Source organism: Phyllobates terribilis, unplaced genomic scaffold (genome assembly GCF_046119375.1).
Source record: "Phyllobates terribilis strain yellow unplaced genomic scaffold, ASM4611937v1 Scaffold_4__5_contigs__length_816908805, whole genome shotgun sequence".
NCBI lineage: Eukaryota > Metazoa > Chordata > Amphibia > Anura > Dendrobatidae > Phyllobates > Phyllobates terribilis.
Genome location: NW_027362764.1, coordinates 281071294 through 281089437, shown reverse-complemented (window position 1 = coordinate 281089437; position 18144 = coordinate 281071294). Strand labels below are relative to the sequence as shown.

General features: G+C 42.6%; 1 protein-coding gene across 6 annotated transcripts in view; it reads left to right on the top strand.

Annotated features, from left to right (window-relative positions):
• BBS9 (Bardet-Biedl syndrome 9) overlaps window positions 1–18144 on the top strand; it is a 590293-nt gene that overhangs the window by 63502 nt on the left and 508647 nt on the right. For all 6 annotated transcript variants that reach the window (XM_073678269.1, XM_073678271.1, XM_073678273.1 and 3 more), the window contains exon 4: window positions 14906–15056. In XM_073678269.1, coding sequence (XP_073534370.1) covers window positions 14906–15056 — 151 coding nt within the window. The remainder of the gene's footprint in view (window positions 1–14905; window positions 15057–18144) is intronic.

Genomic DNA, 18144 nt, shown 5'->3' with positions numbered 1-18144 from the left:
ATAGTGTTTTCATGCACCGTCTCTTTAAAAAAGCCGGCCGGCAATTCAGCAGCGGTACCCGACAATTTAGAATAGAAGGAATAGAGAATCACACATAAATTAGATATAGAAACATGTCAGTCACATATATAAGAAGTACAGTGACAGTGTTGATTACTGTACTTGCCATTTAGTGTAAAGGATTTATTAAAAAAAATAATAGTGTTTTCATGCACTGTCTCTTTAAAAAAGCCGGCCGGCAATTCAGCAGCGGTACCCGACAATTTAGAATGGAAGGAATAGAGCATCACACATAGATTAGATAGATAGAAACATGTCAGTCACATATATATGAAGTACAGTGACAGTGTTGATTACTGTACTTGTCATTTAGTGTTAAAATAAAGGATTTATTTAAAAAAAAATTAGCGTGGGGTTCCCCTTAATTTTAGGCTCTAGCGGAGGTTAAGCAGACGGCTGGGGCAGATGTTTGAAGCCTGGGAAGGGGGTAATACCCATGGAGCTTCCCAGGCTACTAATATCAGCCCCCAGCTGAATGCCTAGCCTTTACTAGCTATTAAAATGGGGGACCCCCCAAAAAATTGACGTGGGGTCCCCCCTATTTTAATAGCTAGCAAAGGCTAGGCAGACAGCTGGGGGCTGATATTAATAGCCCAGGAAGGGTGCCATGAATATTGGCCCCCTCCCAGGCTAGAAACACCAGCCGTCAGCCGCCCCAGAAATGGCACATCCATAGGATGCGCCAATTCTGGCACTTAGCCTCGCTCTTCCCACTGCCCTGTAGCGGTGGCAGTGGGGTAATAGGGCTGGGGTTGATGTCAGCTTATAATGCCAGCTGACATCAAGCCCAGGTTAGTAATGGAGAGGCGTCTATAAGACACCCCCATTACTAACCCCATAGTCAAAGTTAAAAAAAAACACAAACACCCAGAATAAAGTCCTTTAATTGAAATAAAGACACAATTCTTTATTGTTCTAAATTAAACCATACTTACCGTCACGCCCATTCCAGCTGAAGCCAACGATCCCCTGCAATAAAAGAAAAATAATAAAGCAACATCATCCTTACCTTTCCATGGTTCCCACGACAGCTTCAGCTCTGCTACATCGAGATGACAGGCTGGACCGCAGCAGAACGCTGCCATCCAGCCTGTCATCCCGCGGACACTGAGAAGCGCAGGCATGCTTGCGCTCCTCAGCGTCTCTCTGTGACGGCATCCAGATGAGCCGAGGTCATGTCCAATGAACTCGGCTCACCTCATGCACGTCACTGACAGCGTGGGAAAATTCTCACGCTGAAGCGCTGAGTGCAGGAGAATTCTCCCACGCTGTCAGTGACGTGCATAAGGTGAGCTCATGTCCAATGAACTCAGCTCACCTCATGCACGTCACTGACAGCGTGGGAAAATTCTCCTGCACTCAGCGCTTCAGCGTGAGAATTCTCCCACGCTGAAGCGCTGAGTGCAGGAGAATTTTTCCACGCTGTCAGTGACGTGCATGAGGTGAGCCGAGTTCATTGGACATTAACTCGGCTCATCTGGATGCCCTCACAGAGAGACACTGTGGAGCGCAAGCATGCCTGCGCTTCTCAGTGTCTGCGGGATGACAGGCTGGATGGCAGCGTTCTGCAGGTCCAGCCTGTCATCTCGATGTAGCAGAGCTGGAGCCGTCCTGGGAACCATGGAAAGGTAAGGATGATGTTGCTTTATTATTTTTCTTTTATTTCAGGAGATCGTTGGCTTCAGCTGGAATGGGCGTGACGGTAAGTATGGTTTAATTTAGAACAATAAAGAATTGTGTGTTTATTTCAATTAAAGGACTTTATTCTGGGTGTTGTGTTTTTTTTAAATACTTTACTAGAAATTCATGGCGGTCATGTCTAATATTGGCGTGACCCCATGAATTTCGGGCTTAGGGCCAGCTGATAATGCCAAGCTGGCCCTAACCCCTTTATTACCCAGTGAGCCACCACATCAGGGCCCTGGATGAGTTGGGTACAGCGCCAGAAGATGGCGCTTCTATGAACGCGCCATTTTCCGGGGTGGCTGCGGACTGCAATTTGCAGCGGGGGGGGGGGCCCAGAAAGCTTGGGCCTCCCTGCGCTGCGGATTCCAGCCCCCAGCTGCCTAGTTGTACCTGGCTGGACTCAAAAACAGGGCGAAGCCCCACGTCAATTTTCTTTAAATTATTTCATGAAATAATTAAGAAAAAAAGGGCTTCCCTATATTGTTGTGTCCGGCCAGGTACAAATAGGCAGCTGGTGGTTGGGGGCAGCCCGTTCCTGCCTGCTGTACCTGGCTGGACACAAATATAGTGCGAAGCCCCACGTCAATTTTTTTAAAATTATTTCATGAATTTCCTGAAATAATTTAAAAAAATTGAAGTGGGGCTTCGCACTATATTTGTGTCCAGCCAGGTACAGCAGGCAGGAACGGGCTGCCCCCAACCACCAGCTGCCTATTTGTACCTGGCCGGACACAACAATATAGGGAAGCCCTTTTTTTCTTAATTATTTCATGAATTTCATGAAATAATAAAAAAAAATTGAAGTGGGGCTTCGCACTATATTTGTGTCCAGCCAGGTACAGCAGGCAGGAACGGGCTGCCCCCAACCACCAGCTGACTATTTGTACCTGGCCGGACACAACAATATAGGGAAGGCCTTTTTTTCTTAATTATTTCATGAATTTCATGAAATAATTAAAAAAAAAATATGTGGGGCTTCGCCCTATTTTTGTGTCCAGCCAGGTACAACTAGGCAGCTGGGGGCTGGAATCTGCAGCGCAGGGAGGCCCAAGCTTTCTGGCCCCCCCCCGCTGCAAATTGCAGTCCGCAGCCACCCCGGAGAATGGCGCGTTCATAGAAGCGCCATCTTCTGGCGCTGTACCCAACTCATCCAGGGCCCTGGTGCGGTGGCTCACTGGGTAATAAAGGGGTTAGGACCAGCTTGGTATTATCAGCTGGCCCTAAGCCCAAAATTCATGGGGTCACGCCAGTATTAGACATGACCGCCATGAATTTCTAGTAAAGTATTTAAAAAAAACACAACACCCAGAATAAAGTCCTTTAATTGAAATAAACACACAATTCTTTATTGTTCTAAATTAAACCATACTTACCATCACACCCATTCCAGCTGAAGCCAACGATCTCCTGCAATAAAAGAAAAATAATAAACCAACATCATCCTTACCTTTCCATGGTTCCCAGGACGGCTCCAGCTCTGCTACATCGAGATGACAGGCTGGACCGCAGCAGAAAGCTGCCATCCAGCCTGTCATCCCGCAGACACTGAGAAGCGCAGGCATGCTTGCGCTCCTCAGTGTCTCGCTGTGACGGCATAAAGATGAGCCGAGGTCATGTCCAATGAACTCAGCTCACCTCATTCACGTCACTGACAGCGTGGGAAAATTCTCACGCTGAAGTGCTGAGTGCAGGAGAATTCTCCCACGCTGTAAGTGACGTGCATGAGGTGAGCAGAGATCATTGGACATGAACTCACCTCATGCACGTCACTGACAGCGCTTCAGCGTGAGAATTTTCCCACGCTGTCAGTGACGTGCATGAGATGAGTTCATGTCCAATGATCTCTGCTCACCTCATGCACGTCACTGACAGCGTGGGAGAATTCTCCTGCACTCAGCGCTTCAGCGTGAGAATTCTCCCACGCTGAAGCGCTGAGTGCAGGAGAATTTTCCCACGCTGTCAGTGACGTGCATGAGGTGCGCCGAGTTCATTGGACATGACCTCGGCTCATCTGGATGCCGTCACAGCGAGACACTGAGGAGCGCAAGCATGCCTGCGCTTCTCAGTGTCCGCGGGATGACAGGCTGGATGGCAGCTTTCTCCTGCGGTCCAGCCTGTCATCTCGATGTAGCAGAGCTGAAGCTGTCCTGGGAACCATCGAAAGGTAAGGATGATGTTGGTTTATTATTTTATTTTTATTACAGGAGATCGTTGGCTTCAGCTGGAATGGGCGTGACGGTAAGTATGGTTTAATTTAGAACAATAAAGAATTGTGTGTTTATTTCAATTAAAGGACTTTATTCTGGGTGTTTGTGTTTTTTTTAACTCTGACTATGGGGTTAGTAATGGAGGTGTCTTATAGACGCCTCTCCATTACTAACCTGGGCTTGATGTCAGCTGGCATTATAAGCTGACATCAACCCCAGCCCTATTACCCCACTGCCACCGCTACAGGGCAGTGGGAAGAGCGAGGCTAAGTGCCAGAATTGGCGCATCCTATGGATGCGCCATTTCTGGGGCGGCTGACGGCTGGTGTTTCTAGCCTGGGAGGGGGCCAATATTCATGGCACCCTTCCTGGGCTATTAATATCAGCCCCCAGCTGTCTGCCTAGCCTTTGCTAGCTATTAACATAGGGGGGACCCCACGTCATTTTTTTTGGTGGGGTCCCCCATTTTAATAGCTAGTAAAGGCTAGGTATTCAGCTGGGGGCTGATATTAGTAGCCTGGGAAGCTCCGTGGGTATTACCCCCTTCCCAGGCTTCAAACATCTGCCCCAGCCGTCTGCTTAACCTCCGCTAGAGACTAAAATTATGGGGAACCCCACGCCAATTTTTATTTTAATAAATCCTTTATTTTAACACTAAATGACAAGTACAGTAACCAACACTGTCGCTGTACTTATTATAAATGTGACTGACATGTTTCTATCTATCTAATCTATGTGTGAAGCTCTATTCCTTCCATTCTAAATTGTCGGGTACCGCTGCTGAATTGCCGGCCGGCTTTTTTAAAGAGACGGTGCATGAAAACACTATTATTTTTTTTAATAAATCCTTTACACTAAATGGCAAGTACAGTAACCAACACTGTCACTGCGCTTCTTATATGTGTGACTGACATGTTTCTATCTATCTAATCTATGTGTGATGCTCTATTCCTTCTTGTCTAAATTGTCGGGTACCGGTGTATGCCGCTGCTGAATTTGCCGGCCGGCTTTTTTAAAGAGAGTGTCTTCTGAGCAGTTTGTCAGCTTTTGGACACCTTTGCAGGTGTTTTCTATGTGTTTCTATGTGTTTTTGTTTGCCTGCCATTGGTTTTAACGGTGTTCGACGGAGTTATAAGGTGTTCGACGAACCGAACCGAACCCGAACACTATGGGGGTGGCTCAACACTACTTACAACTCTAAGCAGACCTCCAGGTTTTTGTCATGTCCCACAATTATGGCCAGAAATCTTCAGAACAACACAAATTTGAGTTTTCACAAAGTGTGCAGCTTTTAGACCTTTTAGTCAGGTGCTTCTGTGGTTACTGAAGTACAGTTATAAGCATTTCATATTTCTGAACATCTATTGATATATACCATACATCAAGTTTATGCAGAGACTCAATATTTACAGTGTTGCCCTATATGCTGGAAATCAGCTTTTGGGCCAAATCCTGACTGATTAACTCTCATTTCTACCTAATCACTGCTTGGAGTTGATCACTATTTCTGTGTTTTTGCTTGTCCACCCACTTTTTGAGGATTGACCTTTAGGTACTCAATGGGATTGAAATCTGGGGACTTACACTGTGTGCAGAATTATTAGGCAAATGAGTATTTTGATCACTTTGATACTTTTTATACATGTTGTCCTACTCCAAGCTGCATAGGCTTGAGAGCCAACTACCAATTAAGTAAATCTGGTGATGTGCATCTCAGTAATGAGGAGGGGTGTTGACTAATGACATCAACACTCTATATAAGGTGTGCTTACTTATTAGGCAACTTCCTTTCCTTTGGCAAAATGGGTCAGAAGAGAGATTTGACGGGCTCTGAAAACTCCAAAATTGTGAGATGTCTTGCAGAGGGATGCACCAGTCTTGAAATTTCCAAACTTTTGAAACGTGATCACCGAACAATCAAGCGTTTCATGGAAAATAGCCAACAAGGTCGCAAGAAGCGTGTTGGCCAAAAAAGGCACAAAATAACTGCCCATGAATTGAGGAAAATCAAGCGTGAAGCTGCCAAGATGCCATTCGCCACCAGTTTTACCATATTTCAGAGCTGCAACGTTACTGGAGTATCAATAAGCACAAGGTGTGCGATACTCAGGGACATGGCCACGGTAAGGAAGGCTGAAAAACGACCACCTTTGAACAAGAAACATAAGATAAAACTTCAAGAATGGTTCAAGAAATATCTTAAGACTGATTTTTCAAAGGTTTTATGGACTGATAAAATGAGAGTGACTCTTGATGGGCCAGATGGATGGGCCAGAGGCTGGATCTGTGAAGGGCAGAGAGCTCCACTTTGACTCAGACGCCAGCAAGGTGGAGGTGGAGTACTGGTATGGGCTGGTATCATCAAAGATGAACTTGTGGGACCTTTTCGGGTTGAGGATGGAGTGAAACTCAACTCCCAGACCTACTGCCAGTTTCTGGAAGACAACTTCTTCAAGCAGTGATAAAGGAAGAAGTCAGTATCGTTCAAGAAAAACATGATTTTCATGCAGGACAATGCTCCATCACATGCATCCAAATACTCCACAGCGTGGCTGGCCAGTAAAGGTCTAAAAGAAGAAAAAATAATGACATGGGCCCCTTGTTCACCTGATCTGAACCCCATAGAGAACCTATGGTCCATCATAAAATGTGAGAGCTACAGGGAGGGAAAACAGTACACCTCTCAGAACAGTGTCTGGGAGGCTTTGGTGGCTGCTGCACGCAATGTTGATCGAAAACAGATCAAGCAACTGACAGAATCTATGGATGGAAGGCTGTTGAGTGTCATCATAAAGAAAGGTGGCTATACTGATCACTAATTATTTTGTTTTTTGTTTTTGCATGTCAGAAATGTTTATTTCTAAATGTTGTGCACTGATATTGGTTTACCTGGTGAAAATAAACAAGTGAGATGGGATTATATTTGGTTTTTATTAAGTTGCCTAATAATTCTGCACAGTAATAGTTACCTGCAAAAACAGATATCCTCCTAAGATAGTCAAATCTAAAAAAAAAAACACTCCAGCTTCCAAAAATATTAAGCTTGGATATTTATGAGTCTTTTGGGTTGATTGAGAACATGGTTGTTGATCAATAATAAAAATAATCCTCTAAAATACAACTTGCCTAATAATTCAGAACACAGTGTATAGAGAAGTATAGGTGAGCGCTCCCTTGAGTCCTGTGTCATGCCAACAGTAAAGCATGCTGAGACCATTTATGTGTATTGTGTGGTTTTGCGTCTCATCCAAGGTAGTAGGCTCACTCAGAAGTTTGCCATGACTAAAGAATTGTACCTAAACTTACCCCAAAATAAACTTCTCCCAATGATCTAGGTGATTAACTTTGCTTTTTCCAGCATGATGGAGACCACGTCACAAGGCAAAAGTGTTAATTAAGTGACTCGGTGAACAAAACTTTTACATTTTCGGTTTATGGCCAGGAGACTCCCCAAATCTCAATCCTGTAGTCAATCCTCAAACAGCGGCTGGACAAACAAAATCACAGAAATTGTGATAAACTCCAAGCAGTTATTAGACAAGAGTGGGCTGTCATCAGCCAGGATTTGTCCCAGATGCTGATATCCAGCATGTCAGGGCAAATTGCTGTAGTCTTGAAAAATGAGTGATAACATTGTAGATATTACGTCTTTCCATAAACTTGATGTATTTTTCAATAAAAGTTTAATAACTTATGTAATATTGATTATTGTTCATCAGTAACCATAGAAACCTGTGACTAGATGCTCATTCAGACTTCAATGATTTTCTTCATTCGCAAAAATAGGTCCCGGTTTCATCAGTGTTTTTTTTTATCAGAGTTTCATCAATTTTACTCGGATGGAAAAAAAACAAACTAATGGAGGTTTCTCAAGCTTCTCCTCTCAGTCTGTGAAAAAAGGACAGCAAACAGATGGCATCTGGGTGTTTCTCAGATTTTTTCCAAAATTCCATAGAGTTGCATTGGCGAGTTTTATCCGAGACTCGAATCAATATCGGACAAGTCTCCATGCTTTTTTTTATGGACCATTTGGTTCAAGGAGAAAAAAAATTGGACATGTGAACCACCTCATAGACAATCATAAGAAAAATTGATGTCTAAATGACCACTAAAAGATCTACAGTCATGGCCAAAAGTTTTGAGAATGACACCAAAATTATATTTTCACATGATCTGCTGGCCTCTGGTTTTTATTAGTGTTTGTCTGATGTTTATATCACATACCGAAATATAATTGCAATCATATTATGAGTACCAATAGGTTATATTGACAGTTAGAATGAGTTAATGCAGCAAGTCAATATTTGCAGTGTTGCCCCTTCTTCTTCAAGACCTCTGTAATTCTCCTTGGCATGCTCTCAATCAACTTTTGGACCCAATCCTGACTGATAGCAGTACATTCTTGCATAATCAATGCTTGCATTTTGCCAGAATTTGTTGGTTTTTGTTTGTCCACCCGTCTCTTGATGATTGACCACAAGTTCTCAATGGGATTAAGATCTGGGGAGTTTCCAGGCCATGGACCCAAAATCTCTATGTTTTGTTCCATGAGCCATTTAGTTATCACCTTTGCTTTATGGCAAGGTGCTCCATCATGCTGGAAAAGGCATTGTTGGGTGCCAAACTGCTCTTGGACGGTTGGGAGAAGTTGCTCTTGGAGGACATTCTGGTACCATTCTTTATTCATTGCTGTGTTTTTAGGCAAGACTGTGAGTGAGCCGATTCCCTTGGCTGAGAAGCAACCCCACACATGAATGGTTTCAGGATGCTTTACAGTTGGCATGAGACAAGACTGGTGGTAGCGCTCACCTCTTCTCCGAATAAGCTGTTTTCCAGATGTCCCAAACAATCGAAAAGGGGATTCATCAGAGAAAATGACTTTGCCCCAGTCCTCAGCAGTCCACTCCCTGTACCTTTTTCAGAATATCAGTCGGTCCCTGATGTTTTTTCTGGAGAGAAGTGGCTTCTTTGCTGCCCTCCTTGAAACCAGCCCTTGCTCAAAGAGTCTCCGCCTCACAGTGCGTGCAGAAGCACTCACACCACCCTGCTGCCATTCCTGAGCAAGCTCGGCACTGCTGGTAGTCCGATCCCGCAGCTGAAACAGTTTTAAGATACGGTCCTGGCGCTTGCTGGTCTTTCTTGGGCGCCCTGGAGCCTTTTTGACAACAATGGAAGCTCTCTCCTTGAAGTTATTGATGATGTGATAGATTGTTGACTGAGGTGCAATCTTTGTAGCTGCGATACTCTTCCCTGTTAGGCCATTTTTGTGCAGTGCAATGATGGCTGCACGTGTTTCTTTAGAGATAACCATGGTTAACTGAAGAGAAACAATGATACCAAGAACCAGCCTCCTTTTAAAGTGTTCAGTGATGTCATTCTTACTTAAACATGACTGATTGATCGCCAGCCCTGTCCTCATCAACACCCACACCTGTGTTAATGGATCAATCACTAAAACGATGTTAGCTGCTCCTTTTAAGGCAGGACTGCAATGATGTTGAAATGTGTTTTGGCGGTTAAAGTTCATTTTCTGGGCAAATGTTGACTTTGCAAGTACAGTAATTGCTGTTAAGCTGATCACTCTTTGACATTCAGGAGTATATGCAAATTGCCATTACAAAAAATGAAGCAGTAAACTTTGGAAAAATTACTATTTGTCTCATTCTCAATACTTTTGGCCATGACTGTATAAACACTGAAGCGGCAAGTTTTGTGAAAACTAAAATTTGTGTCCGTCTCAAAACTTTTGGCCTCGACTGTATCCAGAATTTACAGGTGCATTTTTGATAATAGCGGTAATTTTGAGGATTGCTTTGTGGCAGTTCTGATATATCATTTTTAAGCCATGTGCGCACGTTTAGTATTTGGTCAGTATTTTACCTCAGTAATTGTAAGCCAAAACCAGGAGTGGAACAATCAGAGGAAAAGTATAAGGCCGGTTTCACACGTCTGGATATTTCCGGTAACGGAAAAATCAGTACCGGAGATATCTGTGTCCGTGTGTGGCAACCGTGTGCCGCGCGTGTGCTGCATCAGTAGCACACGCACCGGAGCATGGGAATCAGTGTACAATTACTGCTGTTCCCAAGCACCGAGTGCTGAAGGCTGCCCTCATCTTTGTCCCTTGCTCGGGCAGTGATCAGCACGAGCAATGGACAATGTTGGGAGTAGTAGTCTCCTCCCGCAGTGTCCCTGTGTAAAAATAAGAATAAAATAATAAAATCCTTATATTCACCTGTTCGGAGATGTCCCCTGCTGTAATCCTCTGACCGCTGACGCCAAGGAGTCGGGGAGAATGAGCCACTTCAGCCGCTGGAAACTGTCACCACACTTATTGGACACACTGATGTGTGAAAGAGCCCTAATAGAAACACGTCACCACTTCTATATTTTTCACCCACTCTAGATTTTGGCTTACAAATACTGAGATAAAAAACTGACCATATACTGAATGTGTGCACATGGCTCTTTGGACACAGTGTATTTTCGCTGCGGCTTATCGCGCAGGTAAATCCGCATGTGTTCAGTGAAACATGTGGATCTACCGCATCCAATACATTGTATTGTGGAAACTGACATGCTGCAGCTTGTAAAGCCGCGCCACGGGTGAGTTTACGCAGCGTCAAATAGAAGCACAGTGGGTGTGGGATTTTTATAAATCCATCCACTGTGCTTGTAATGCAGAACGCAGCGTTTTGGACACAGTGCAGGAGAGTTGCGCCCAAGACGTTGCTCTTCCTGATCGTGGGCACATAGCTTTAGAGATTATTATGTTTGTGTTGCTATAATGTTCAGCTCTGACTTATAACGTTTGATTGCCCTATTGGACGGTATAACATTATTTACACATAAAAATAAATAGCAAGCAAACATGAGGCATTTCCCACAACAAATTCACAATCGTTGTAATCTTCAAAATATTTTTTGTTGTTTTCCCGACAATTATCGTGATCGCAAAAAATATTAAAACAATTGATGGATTGGGACAAAGTTGTCACATTGTAGCCAGCCAATGCTAATGTGCAGAGAGTCATACAGGCATTGGATAGGTCGACACTAGCATGTGGCCAAAATTGTAAAAAATAAAAAAAAAACTAAACCCCACAAAACAAAAAAACTCTCACTATAGGTTTTTTTATTTTTTTTCCAAAGTGATTTCCATCTTTTTGGAATGAATAGGGTATTATTAGTATTTCTGTTGTTAGCTAAATAGTATTTTTTAAGCAATATTGGATTTTTATTGTGAGAAAAAAAAGTAGAAGAATCATGTTTATTTATTGGGCAAATTTTTTTTTCAATGAAGGTAAAGGAAATTCTTTAAAAATATATATATTTCCTGCCTTGTGCAATGATTATTTTATATATGGCATGCCCTAGTTAAGGTCAGTGTCAGTGGCTAGGCTTTGTAAATAGTTGGCCAGGGTTCATTTTATTATTATTTATCTTTTTTTTTATATTGTACATTTTTAAGCTAGACCCAGCGCCATGATCTTCTGATCGGTCATCCAGCAACCACATGACTGCTAAGACCGATAGAAGCAGTATTAAAAATCTTTGAAAATGAACAAATGAAAGTCAGACATTGCTTTTCAACCCTACTTCCACGGAATTGAAAAAAAAATTAAACTCATGAAATAGGCCTGGACAGAAATGATGGTACTCTTAACTTAATATTTTGCTGAACAACCTTTTGAGGCAATCACTGCAAACGATCCCTGTAACTGTCAATGAGACTTCTGCACCTCTCGACAAGTATTTTGGCCCACTCGTCATAAGCAAACTGCTCCAGTTGTCTTGTGTTTGAAGGTTGCCTTTTCCAGATGGCATGTTTCAGCTCTTTCCAAAGATGCTCAATAGGATTTAGATCAGGGCTCATAGAAGGCCACTTCAGAATAGTCCAGTGTTTTCCTCTTAGCCATTTTTGGGTATTTTTAGCTGTGTGTTTTGGGTCATTATCCTGTTTCAAGACCCATGACCTGCGACTGAGACCAAGCTTTCTGACACTGGGCAGCACATTTCTCTCTAAAATCCCTTGATAGTCTTGAGATTTCATTGTACCCTGCACAGATTCAAGACACCCTGTGCCAGATGCAGCAACGCAGCCCCAGAACATAACAGAGCCTCCTCCATGTTTCACAGTAGGGACAGTGTTCTTTTCTTGATATACTTCATTTTTCCATCTGTGAACATAGAGCTGATGTGCCTTGCCAAAAACTTCCATTTTATGTCTCATCTGTCTATAGAACATTCTCCCAGAAGCTTTGTGGCTTGTCAACATGTATTTTGGCAAATTCCAGTCTGGCTTTTTTATGATTTTTTTTCAACAATAGTGTTCTCCTTGGTCGTCTCCCATGAAGTCCACTTTGGATCAAACAACAACGGATAGTGCGATCTGACACTGATGTTCCTTGAGCTTGAAGTTCACCCTTATTCTGTTTAGAAGTTTTCCTGGGCTCTTTTGTTACCATTCGTATTATCAGTCTCTTTGATTTGTCATCAATTTTCCTCCTGCAGCCATGTCCAGGGAGGTTGGCTTTGGTCCCATGGATCTTAAAGAAGTTGTCCGGTACTTTTTTTATTTTGCCCAATGTATTCAGCATGTGGGCATAAGTATCTCTGTAAATACCTTGTGTTGCTGATAATGCCTGTGAGTGGCTCTATCGGTGGCTGCTCACAGGTATCACGTGACCCCGCGCTGACGTCATGACAAGTGAGGCGTGACTCAGCGCTGGTGTCCCCCCGGTGGCTGCTGGGTTGTGGGTGGGGTTATTCCCCGCGTCACACCCAGCATCCACTGCGCTCTTTACCAATGAATGGGGAGAGGGAGAGCGCGCGGTGGATGCCGGGTGTGACGTGGGGAAATAACCTCGCCCACAACCCAGCAGCCACTGGTGGAACGTGGAAGAGGGACCCTCGGCTGCAGCCTGAACTTGTTCTGACGTCAGTGGATGTCAGCGCCGGCTGCAGCCGGGGTCACATGATGCCTGTGAGCGGCCAGTGATGGTGCCACTTGCAGGCATTATCTGCAACACAAGGTATTTACAGAGATACTTATGCCCACATGTTGAATACATTGGGCAACATAAAAAAAGTACCAGACAACCCCTTTAAATTTCTGAATAATATGTGCAACTGTAGTCACAGGAACATCAAGCTGCTTGGAGATGGTCTTATAACCTTTCCCTTTAACATGCTTGTCTATAATTTTCTTTATAAGCTCCTGAGACAACTCTTTCCTTTGCTTCCTCTGGTCCATGTTGAGTGTGGTACACCATGTCACCAAACAGCACAGTGAGTATCTGTAGCCCTGTATACAGGCCCACTGACTGATTACAAGATTGTAGACACCTGTGATGGTAATTAGTGGACACAACTTGATTAAACATGTCCCTTTTGTCACATTATTTTCAGGGGTACCATCATTTCTGTCCAGGCCTATTTCATGAGTTTAATTTTTTTTTAAATTCTCTGGAAGCAGGGTTGAAAAGCAATGTCTGACTTTCATTTGTTCATTTTCAGAGATTTTTAATTTATTACTTTTGCCAGATTCAAGTTATTTCTGTGACCATTGTGGGTTTTTCTTTCATTAAGATGTACCAACAATTTTGACCACGTGTGTATAGAATGATTGGTAGAACCCAGATTCTGCCTTGTCCTGTGGGTGCCTGGCTGTCTCTGACTCTCAGGTCAGTGGATCCATGGCTGCATGATCTCTTGAGCAGCTGTCATTTTCGAGTACTCTCAATACACACCAGAATAAAGTCCACTAATGCCCACCATAAAACGGGGTTTCGTTACTCATTAAAGGTCAGTCATCAGTACAATGTTTGCAAAGTCAATATTTGTATGCGTTTTTGTTACATTATTTAATTTCTATTCATACACCTTATTAATGGGCCCAGGGAGAAAAAAAGCGATACTTCCCGGTCTGGTGCTACTCTCTGCTCTTCTGTACCGTATCTTCTGCCATGATCATCCAGCAGGGACGTCTTGTGAGTCCTGCAGCCAATTGACAGCCACTGATCGGCTGCAGCATTCACCCTTTCTAAATACTACCAGATTTTCATGTTTGAAAACATGTACGTAGTAGCTTGGCCACTCCATTATACATACACAAAACAGGAGAAAAAGGAGCCCAAAAATCTCAATAAAATTACAATCTTTTATTTAAATAAATTAAAAACAAATAATGAGGTTAAAAAATTTGGTCACTGTTAAAAAAAACAGTGGTGACAGAGATGCTGCACAATAATTTCTCTCAATATAATATATATAGTCTTATGCTTGGGCTATTTACCATAATAGGAATTATTTACCATATATACATTTTTACAATTTTATATTAAAATGGTGTATCTCGAAATTTTTCATCAATCAAAATAGTGCACTAACTGTTTCAGACTTCCAGGGGTAAGTTGATATATACCGTATCTGCTTTTTCGTATATACAGTATAAATATTATCTCCGATAATCCTAGACATACATAAATTATAACCATATCAATTCTTATAGGTATAGTATCTTATATATCTCATCAGCATGTATGTTAAACAACAATATGTTCACAGAAACAACACTCTTATTTATTCATATATCTCAACAACATATAAAAGTATTCACACACGTAGTTGATCTTAGTATCCAGTTGTATAATAGACTGATATAAAAAGCAGTATTGCATTTATGCTAGTCAAAGCAGACATATGAGAGAAGGTGATTACCCATATTAATATCCAGGAACACACCACACCACTTCACCAATGCGCGTTTCGCATCACTCGCTTCCTCTGGGGGCGTGATATTAATATGGCTAATCAACAGAACAACAGAAATGTCTACAAATCTTTTTATCACTTGCATCGTTTACTAGTGCCTGGTGCTGTTTTTTTTATTAATAATCACATGCATCCAGTGCTGCGTTACTTTTGTGTCAACTCTTTTGTTTCTCCAGACAAAATTATTGTTGGTAGCTACAGTGGATTTCTTCGCATTTTCTCTCCTCATCCTTCGAAAGCCGGGGATGGTGTTCAGGCTGAAGATTTGTTTCTTGAGGTTCAGCTACGCGATCCAGTTCTCCAAGTAGAAGTGGGAAAGTTTGTTTCGTAAGTATGATGTGTGAGGTCGATCCATCTTCAGTGATTCCGCTAGAATTGTGATGTTTCTATGTTACTAAAGCTTCCTTGTGATGATTACTATGTATTCGTTGCATTGGCAGCTTACTAGGTGACCGTTGCATAGCAATATGTTTTTTGTCCCTTTAGTTTCCTTGCACCACAAGTGCTAGGGAGTTTTTGGAAAAACCACTCTGGTATAAATGTATTATCTTTTAAGAGGCATGGAAGGCTTACACCTGGTAGGTGATGGATTATTCAATACTATTGAAGGGTAGAGAGCCTTCAAGAAGAACGTCCTAAATAAAAGTTCACAGAACTGCAACTTCTCTGGGGTGCCAAAGAGACCTAGCACTTATTTGTGTAAGTCACTAGCTTCTGATGGTTTGTGTTCAGAAGCTGTTGTCTTGTAAGATAAAGGCCACATCAGTGCCCTGTCTTTCATTGTGATATTTTCCAGCCCAGGCCAGAGGACCTTTGTTACTATTGGAGGCAGACACTCAGACATAGTAGGCTGCGTATGGGTGTCCGCCTCCAGTATGCGTACACACCCGAAAATGATGCACGGCAGAGCTCACGTTCACTCTGTCGGCGCCATTATAGTCTATGGCCCCATTGGCGCATACGTCTGAATCCTGTTTTTTCCTGGGTTCGGACATATGCCCTGACGGGACCACCGAGCGTGTACTAAACGCAATGTAAAAGCACCGATTTCTGCTCTTTAGGATGTTAAACTGTCAGGTTTGGACTTGTATCTAACGCCTGACAATTGTGGCTGGCGCTGAACTGTATATTAATGCCAAAATAGGAAGAAATAAGGGAAAGAAAGGGGAAGGGAAATAAAATATATAGACAAAGATTCCTAAAATGGCATATACCCTGACTAGTACCTCACTCTTTCACTAACAGACCTCTAAACCTATTCTCACTCAGCTTCCTACCTGCTAGTGCCCCTTTATGGGATATAGGCCGTTACTCAGGTGGCCGTAATGCGGGCTCATTTTAGCAGTCATAGTATGTTGGCAAATCACATCCTAACTGCAGGTTTCCTAAACTAATAGTATCATTGGGATCTATCATGTTGTTAGTTCGGATTGATAGACCAGGATTTGCATCAGTAATGCAGATCCTAAACTTTGCTGTCTGAATGAGGCTTCAGCAATACATTCATATGGCGCCGACTAACAGTGTGCTTAGTGTATCTGATCAGAAACTTGAAGGTTTGGACTTACAGTCGCTATATAACTTTATGTACACCTTCACAAAATTTAATAAAACGTACAAATACTCTTGTATGGTCCATACTCTTACACACTGACAAGTTTCGCCATCTTCATGGCATCATCAGAGGTATGAAACATGACTATAAGTTATAGTCAATATTGGTTAAAAATACTTTTTTTTAATATATGACTTATGATACATACAGTACAGACCCAAAGTTTGGACACACCTTCTCATTTAAAGATTTTTCTGTATTTTCATGACTATGAAAATTGTACATTCCCACTGAAGGCATCAAAACTATGAATTAACATATGTGGAATTATATAGTTAACAAAAAAGTGTGAAACAACTGAAAATATGTCTTATATTCTAGGTTCTTCAAAGTAGCCACCTTTTGCTTTGATGACTGCTTTGCACACTCTTGGCATTCTCTTGATGAGGTTCAAGAGGTAGTCACCGGAAATGGTCTTCCAACAATCTTGAAGGAGTTCCAGAGATGCTTAACACTTGTTGGCCCTTTTGCCTTCACTCTGCGGTCCAGCTCACCCCAAACCATCTCGAGTGGGTTCAGGTCTGGTGACTGTGGAGGCCAGGTCATCTGGCGTAGCACCCCATCACTCTCCTTCTTGGTGAAATAGCCCTTACACAGCCTGGAGGTGTGTTTGGGGTCATTGTCCTGTTGAAAAATAAATGATGGTCCAACTAAATGCAAACCGGATGGAATAGCATGCCGCTGCAAGATGCTGTGGTAGCCATGCTGGTTCAGTATGCCTTCAATTTTGAATAAATCCCCAACAGTGTCACCAGCAAAGCACCCCCACACCATCACACTTTCTCCTCCGTGCTTCACGGTGGGAACCAGGCATGTAGAGTCCATCCATCCACCTTTTCTGCGTCGCACAAAGACACGATGTTTGGAACCAAAGATCTCAAATTTGGACTCCTCAGACCAAAGCACAGATTTCCACTGGTCTAATGTCCATTGCTTGTGTTCTTTAGCCCAAACAAGTCTCTTCTGCTTGTTGCCTGTCCTTAGCAGTGGTTTCCTAGCAGCTATTTTACCATGAAGGCCTGCTGCACAAAGTCTCCTCTTAACAGTTGTTGTAGAGATGTGTCTGCTGCTAGAACTCTGTGTGGCATTGATCTGGTCTCTAATCTGAGCTGCTGTTAACCTGCGATTTCTGAGGCTGGTGACTCGGATAAACTTATCCTCAGAAGCAGAGGTGACTCTTGGTCTTCCTTTCCTGGGGCGGTCCTCATGTGAGCCAGTTTCTTTGTAGCGCTTGATGGTTTTTGCAACTGCACTTGGGGACACTTTCAAAGTTTTCCCAATTTTTCGGACTGACTGACCTTCATTTCTTAAAGTAATGATGGCCACTCGTTTTTCTTTACTTAGCTGCTTTTTTCTTTCCATAATACAAATTCTAACAGTCTATTCAGTAGGACTATCAGCTGTGTATCCACCAGACTTCTGCACAACACAACTGATGGTCCCAACCCCATTTATAAGGCAAGAAATCCCACTTATTAAACCTGACAGGACACACCTGTGAAGTGAAAACCATTTCCGGTGACTACCTCTTGAAGCTCATCAAGAGAATGCCAAGAGTGTGCAAAGCAGTCATCAAAGGAAAAGGTGGCTACTTTGAAGAACCTTGAATATAAGACATATTTTCAGTTGTTTCACACTTTTTTGTTAACTATATAATTCCACATGTGTTAATTCATAGTTTTGATGCCTTCAGTGTGAATGTACAATTTTCATAGTCATGAAAATACAGAAAAATCTTTAAATGAGAAGGTGTGTCCAAACTTTTGGTCTGTACTCTATATATATCTGAGGATGTGAAAA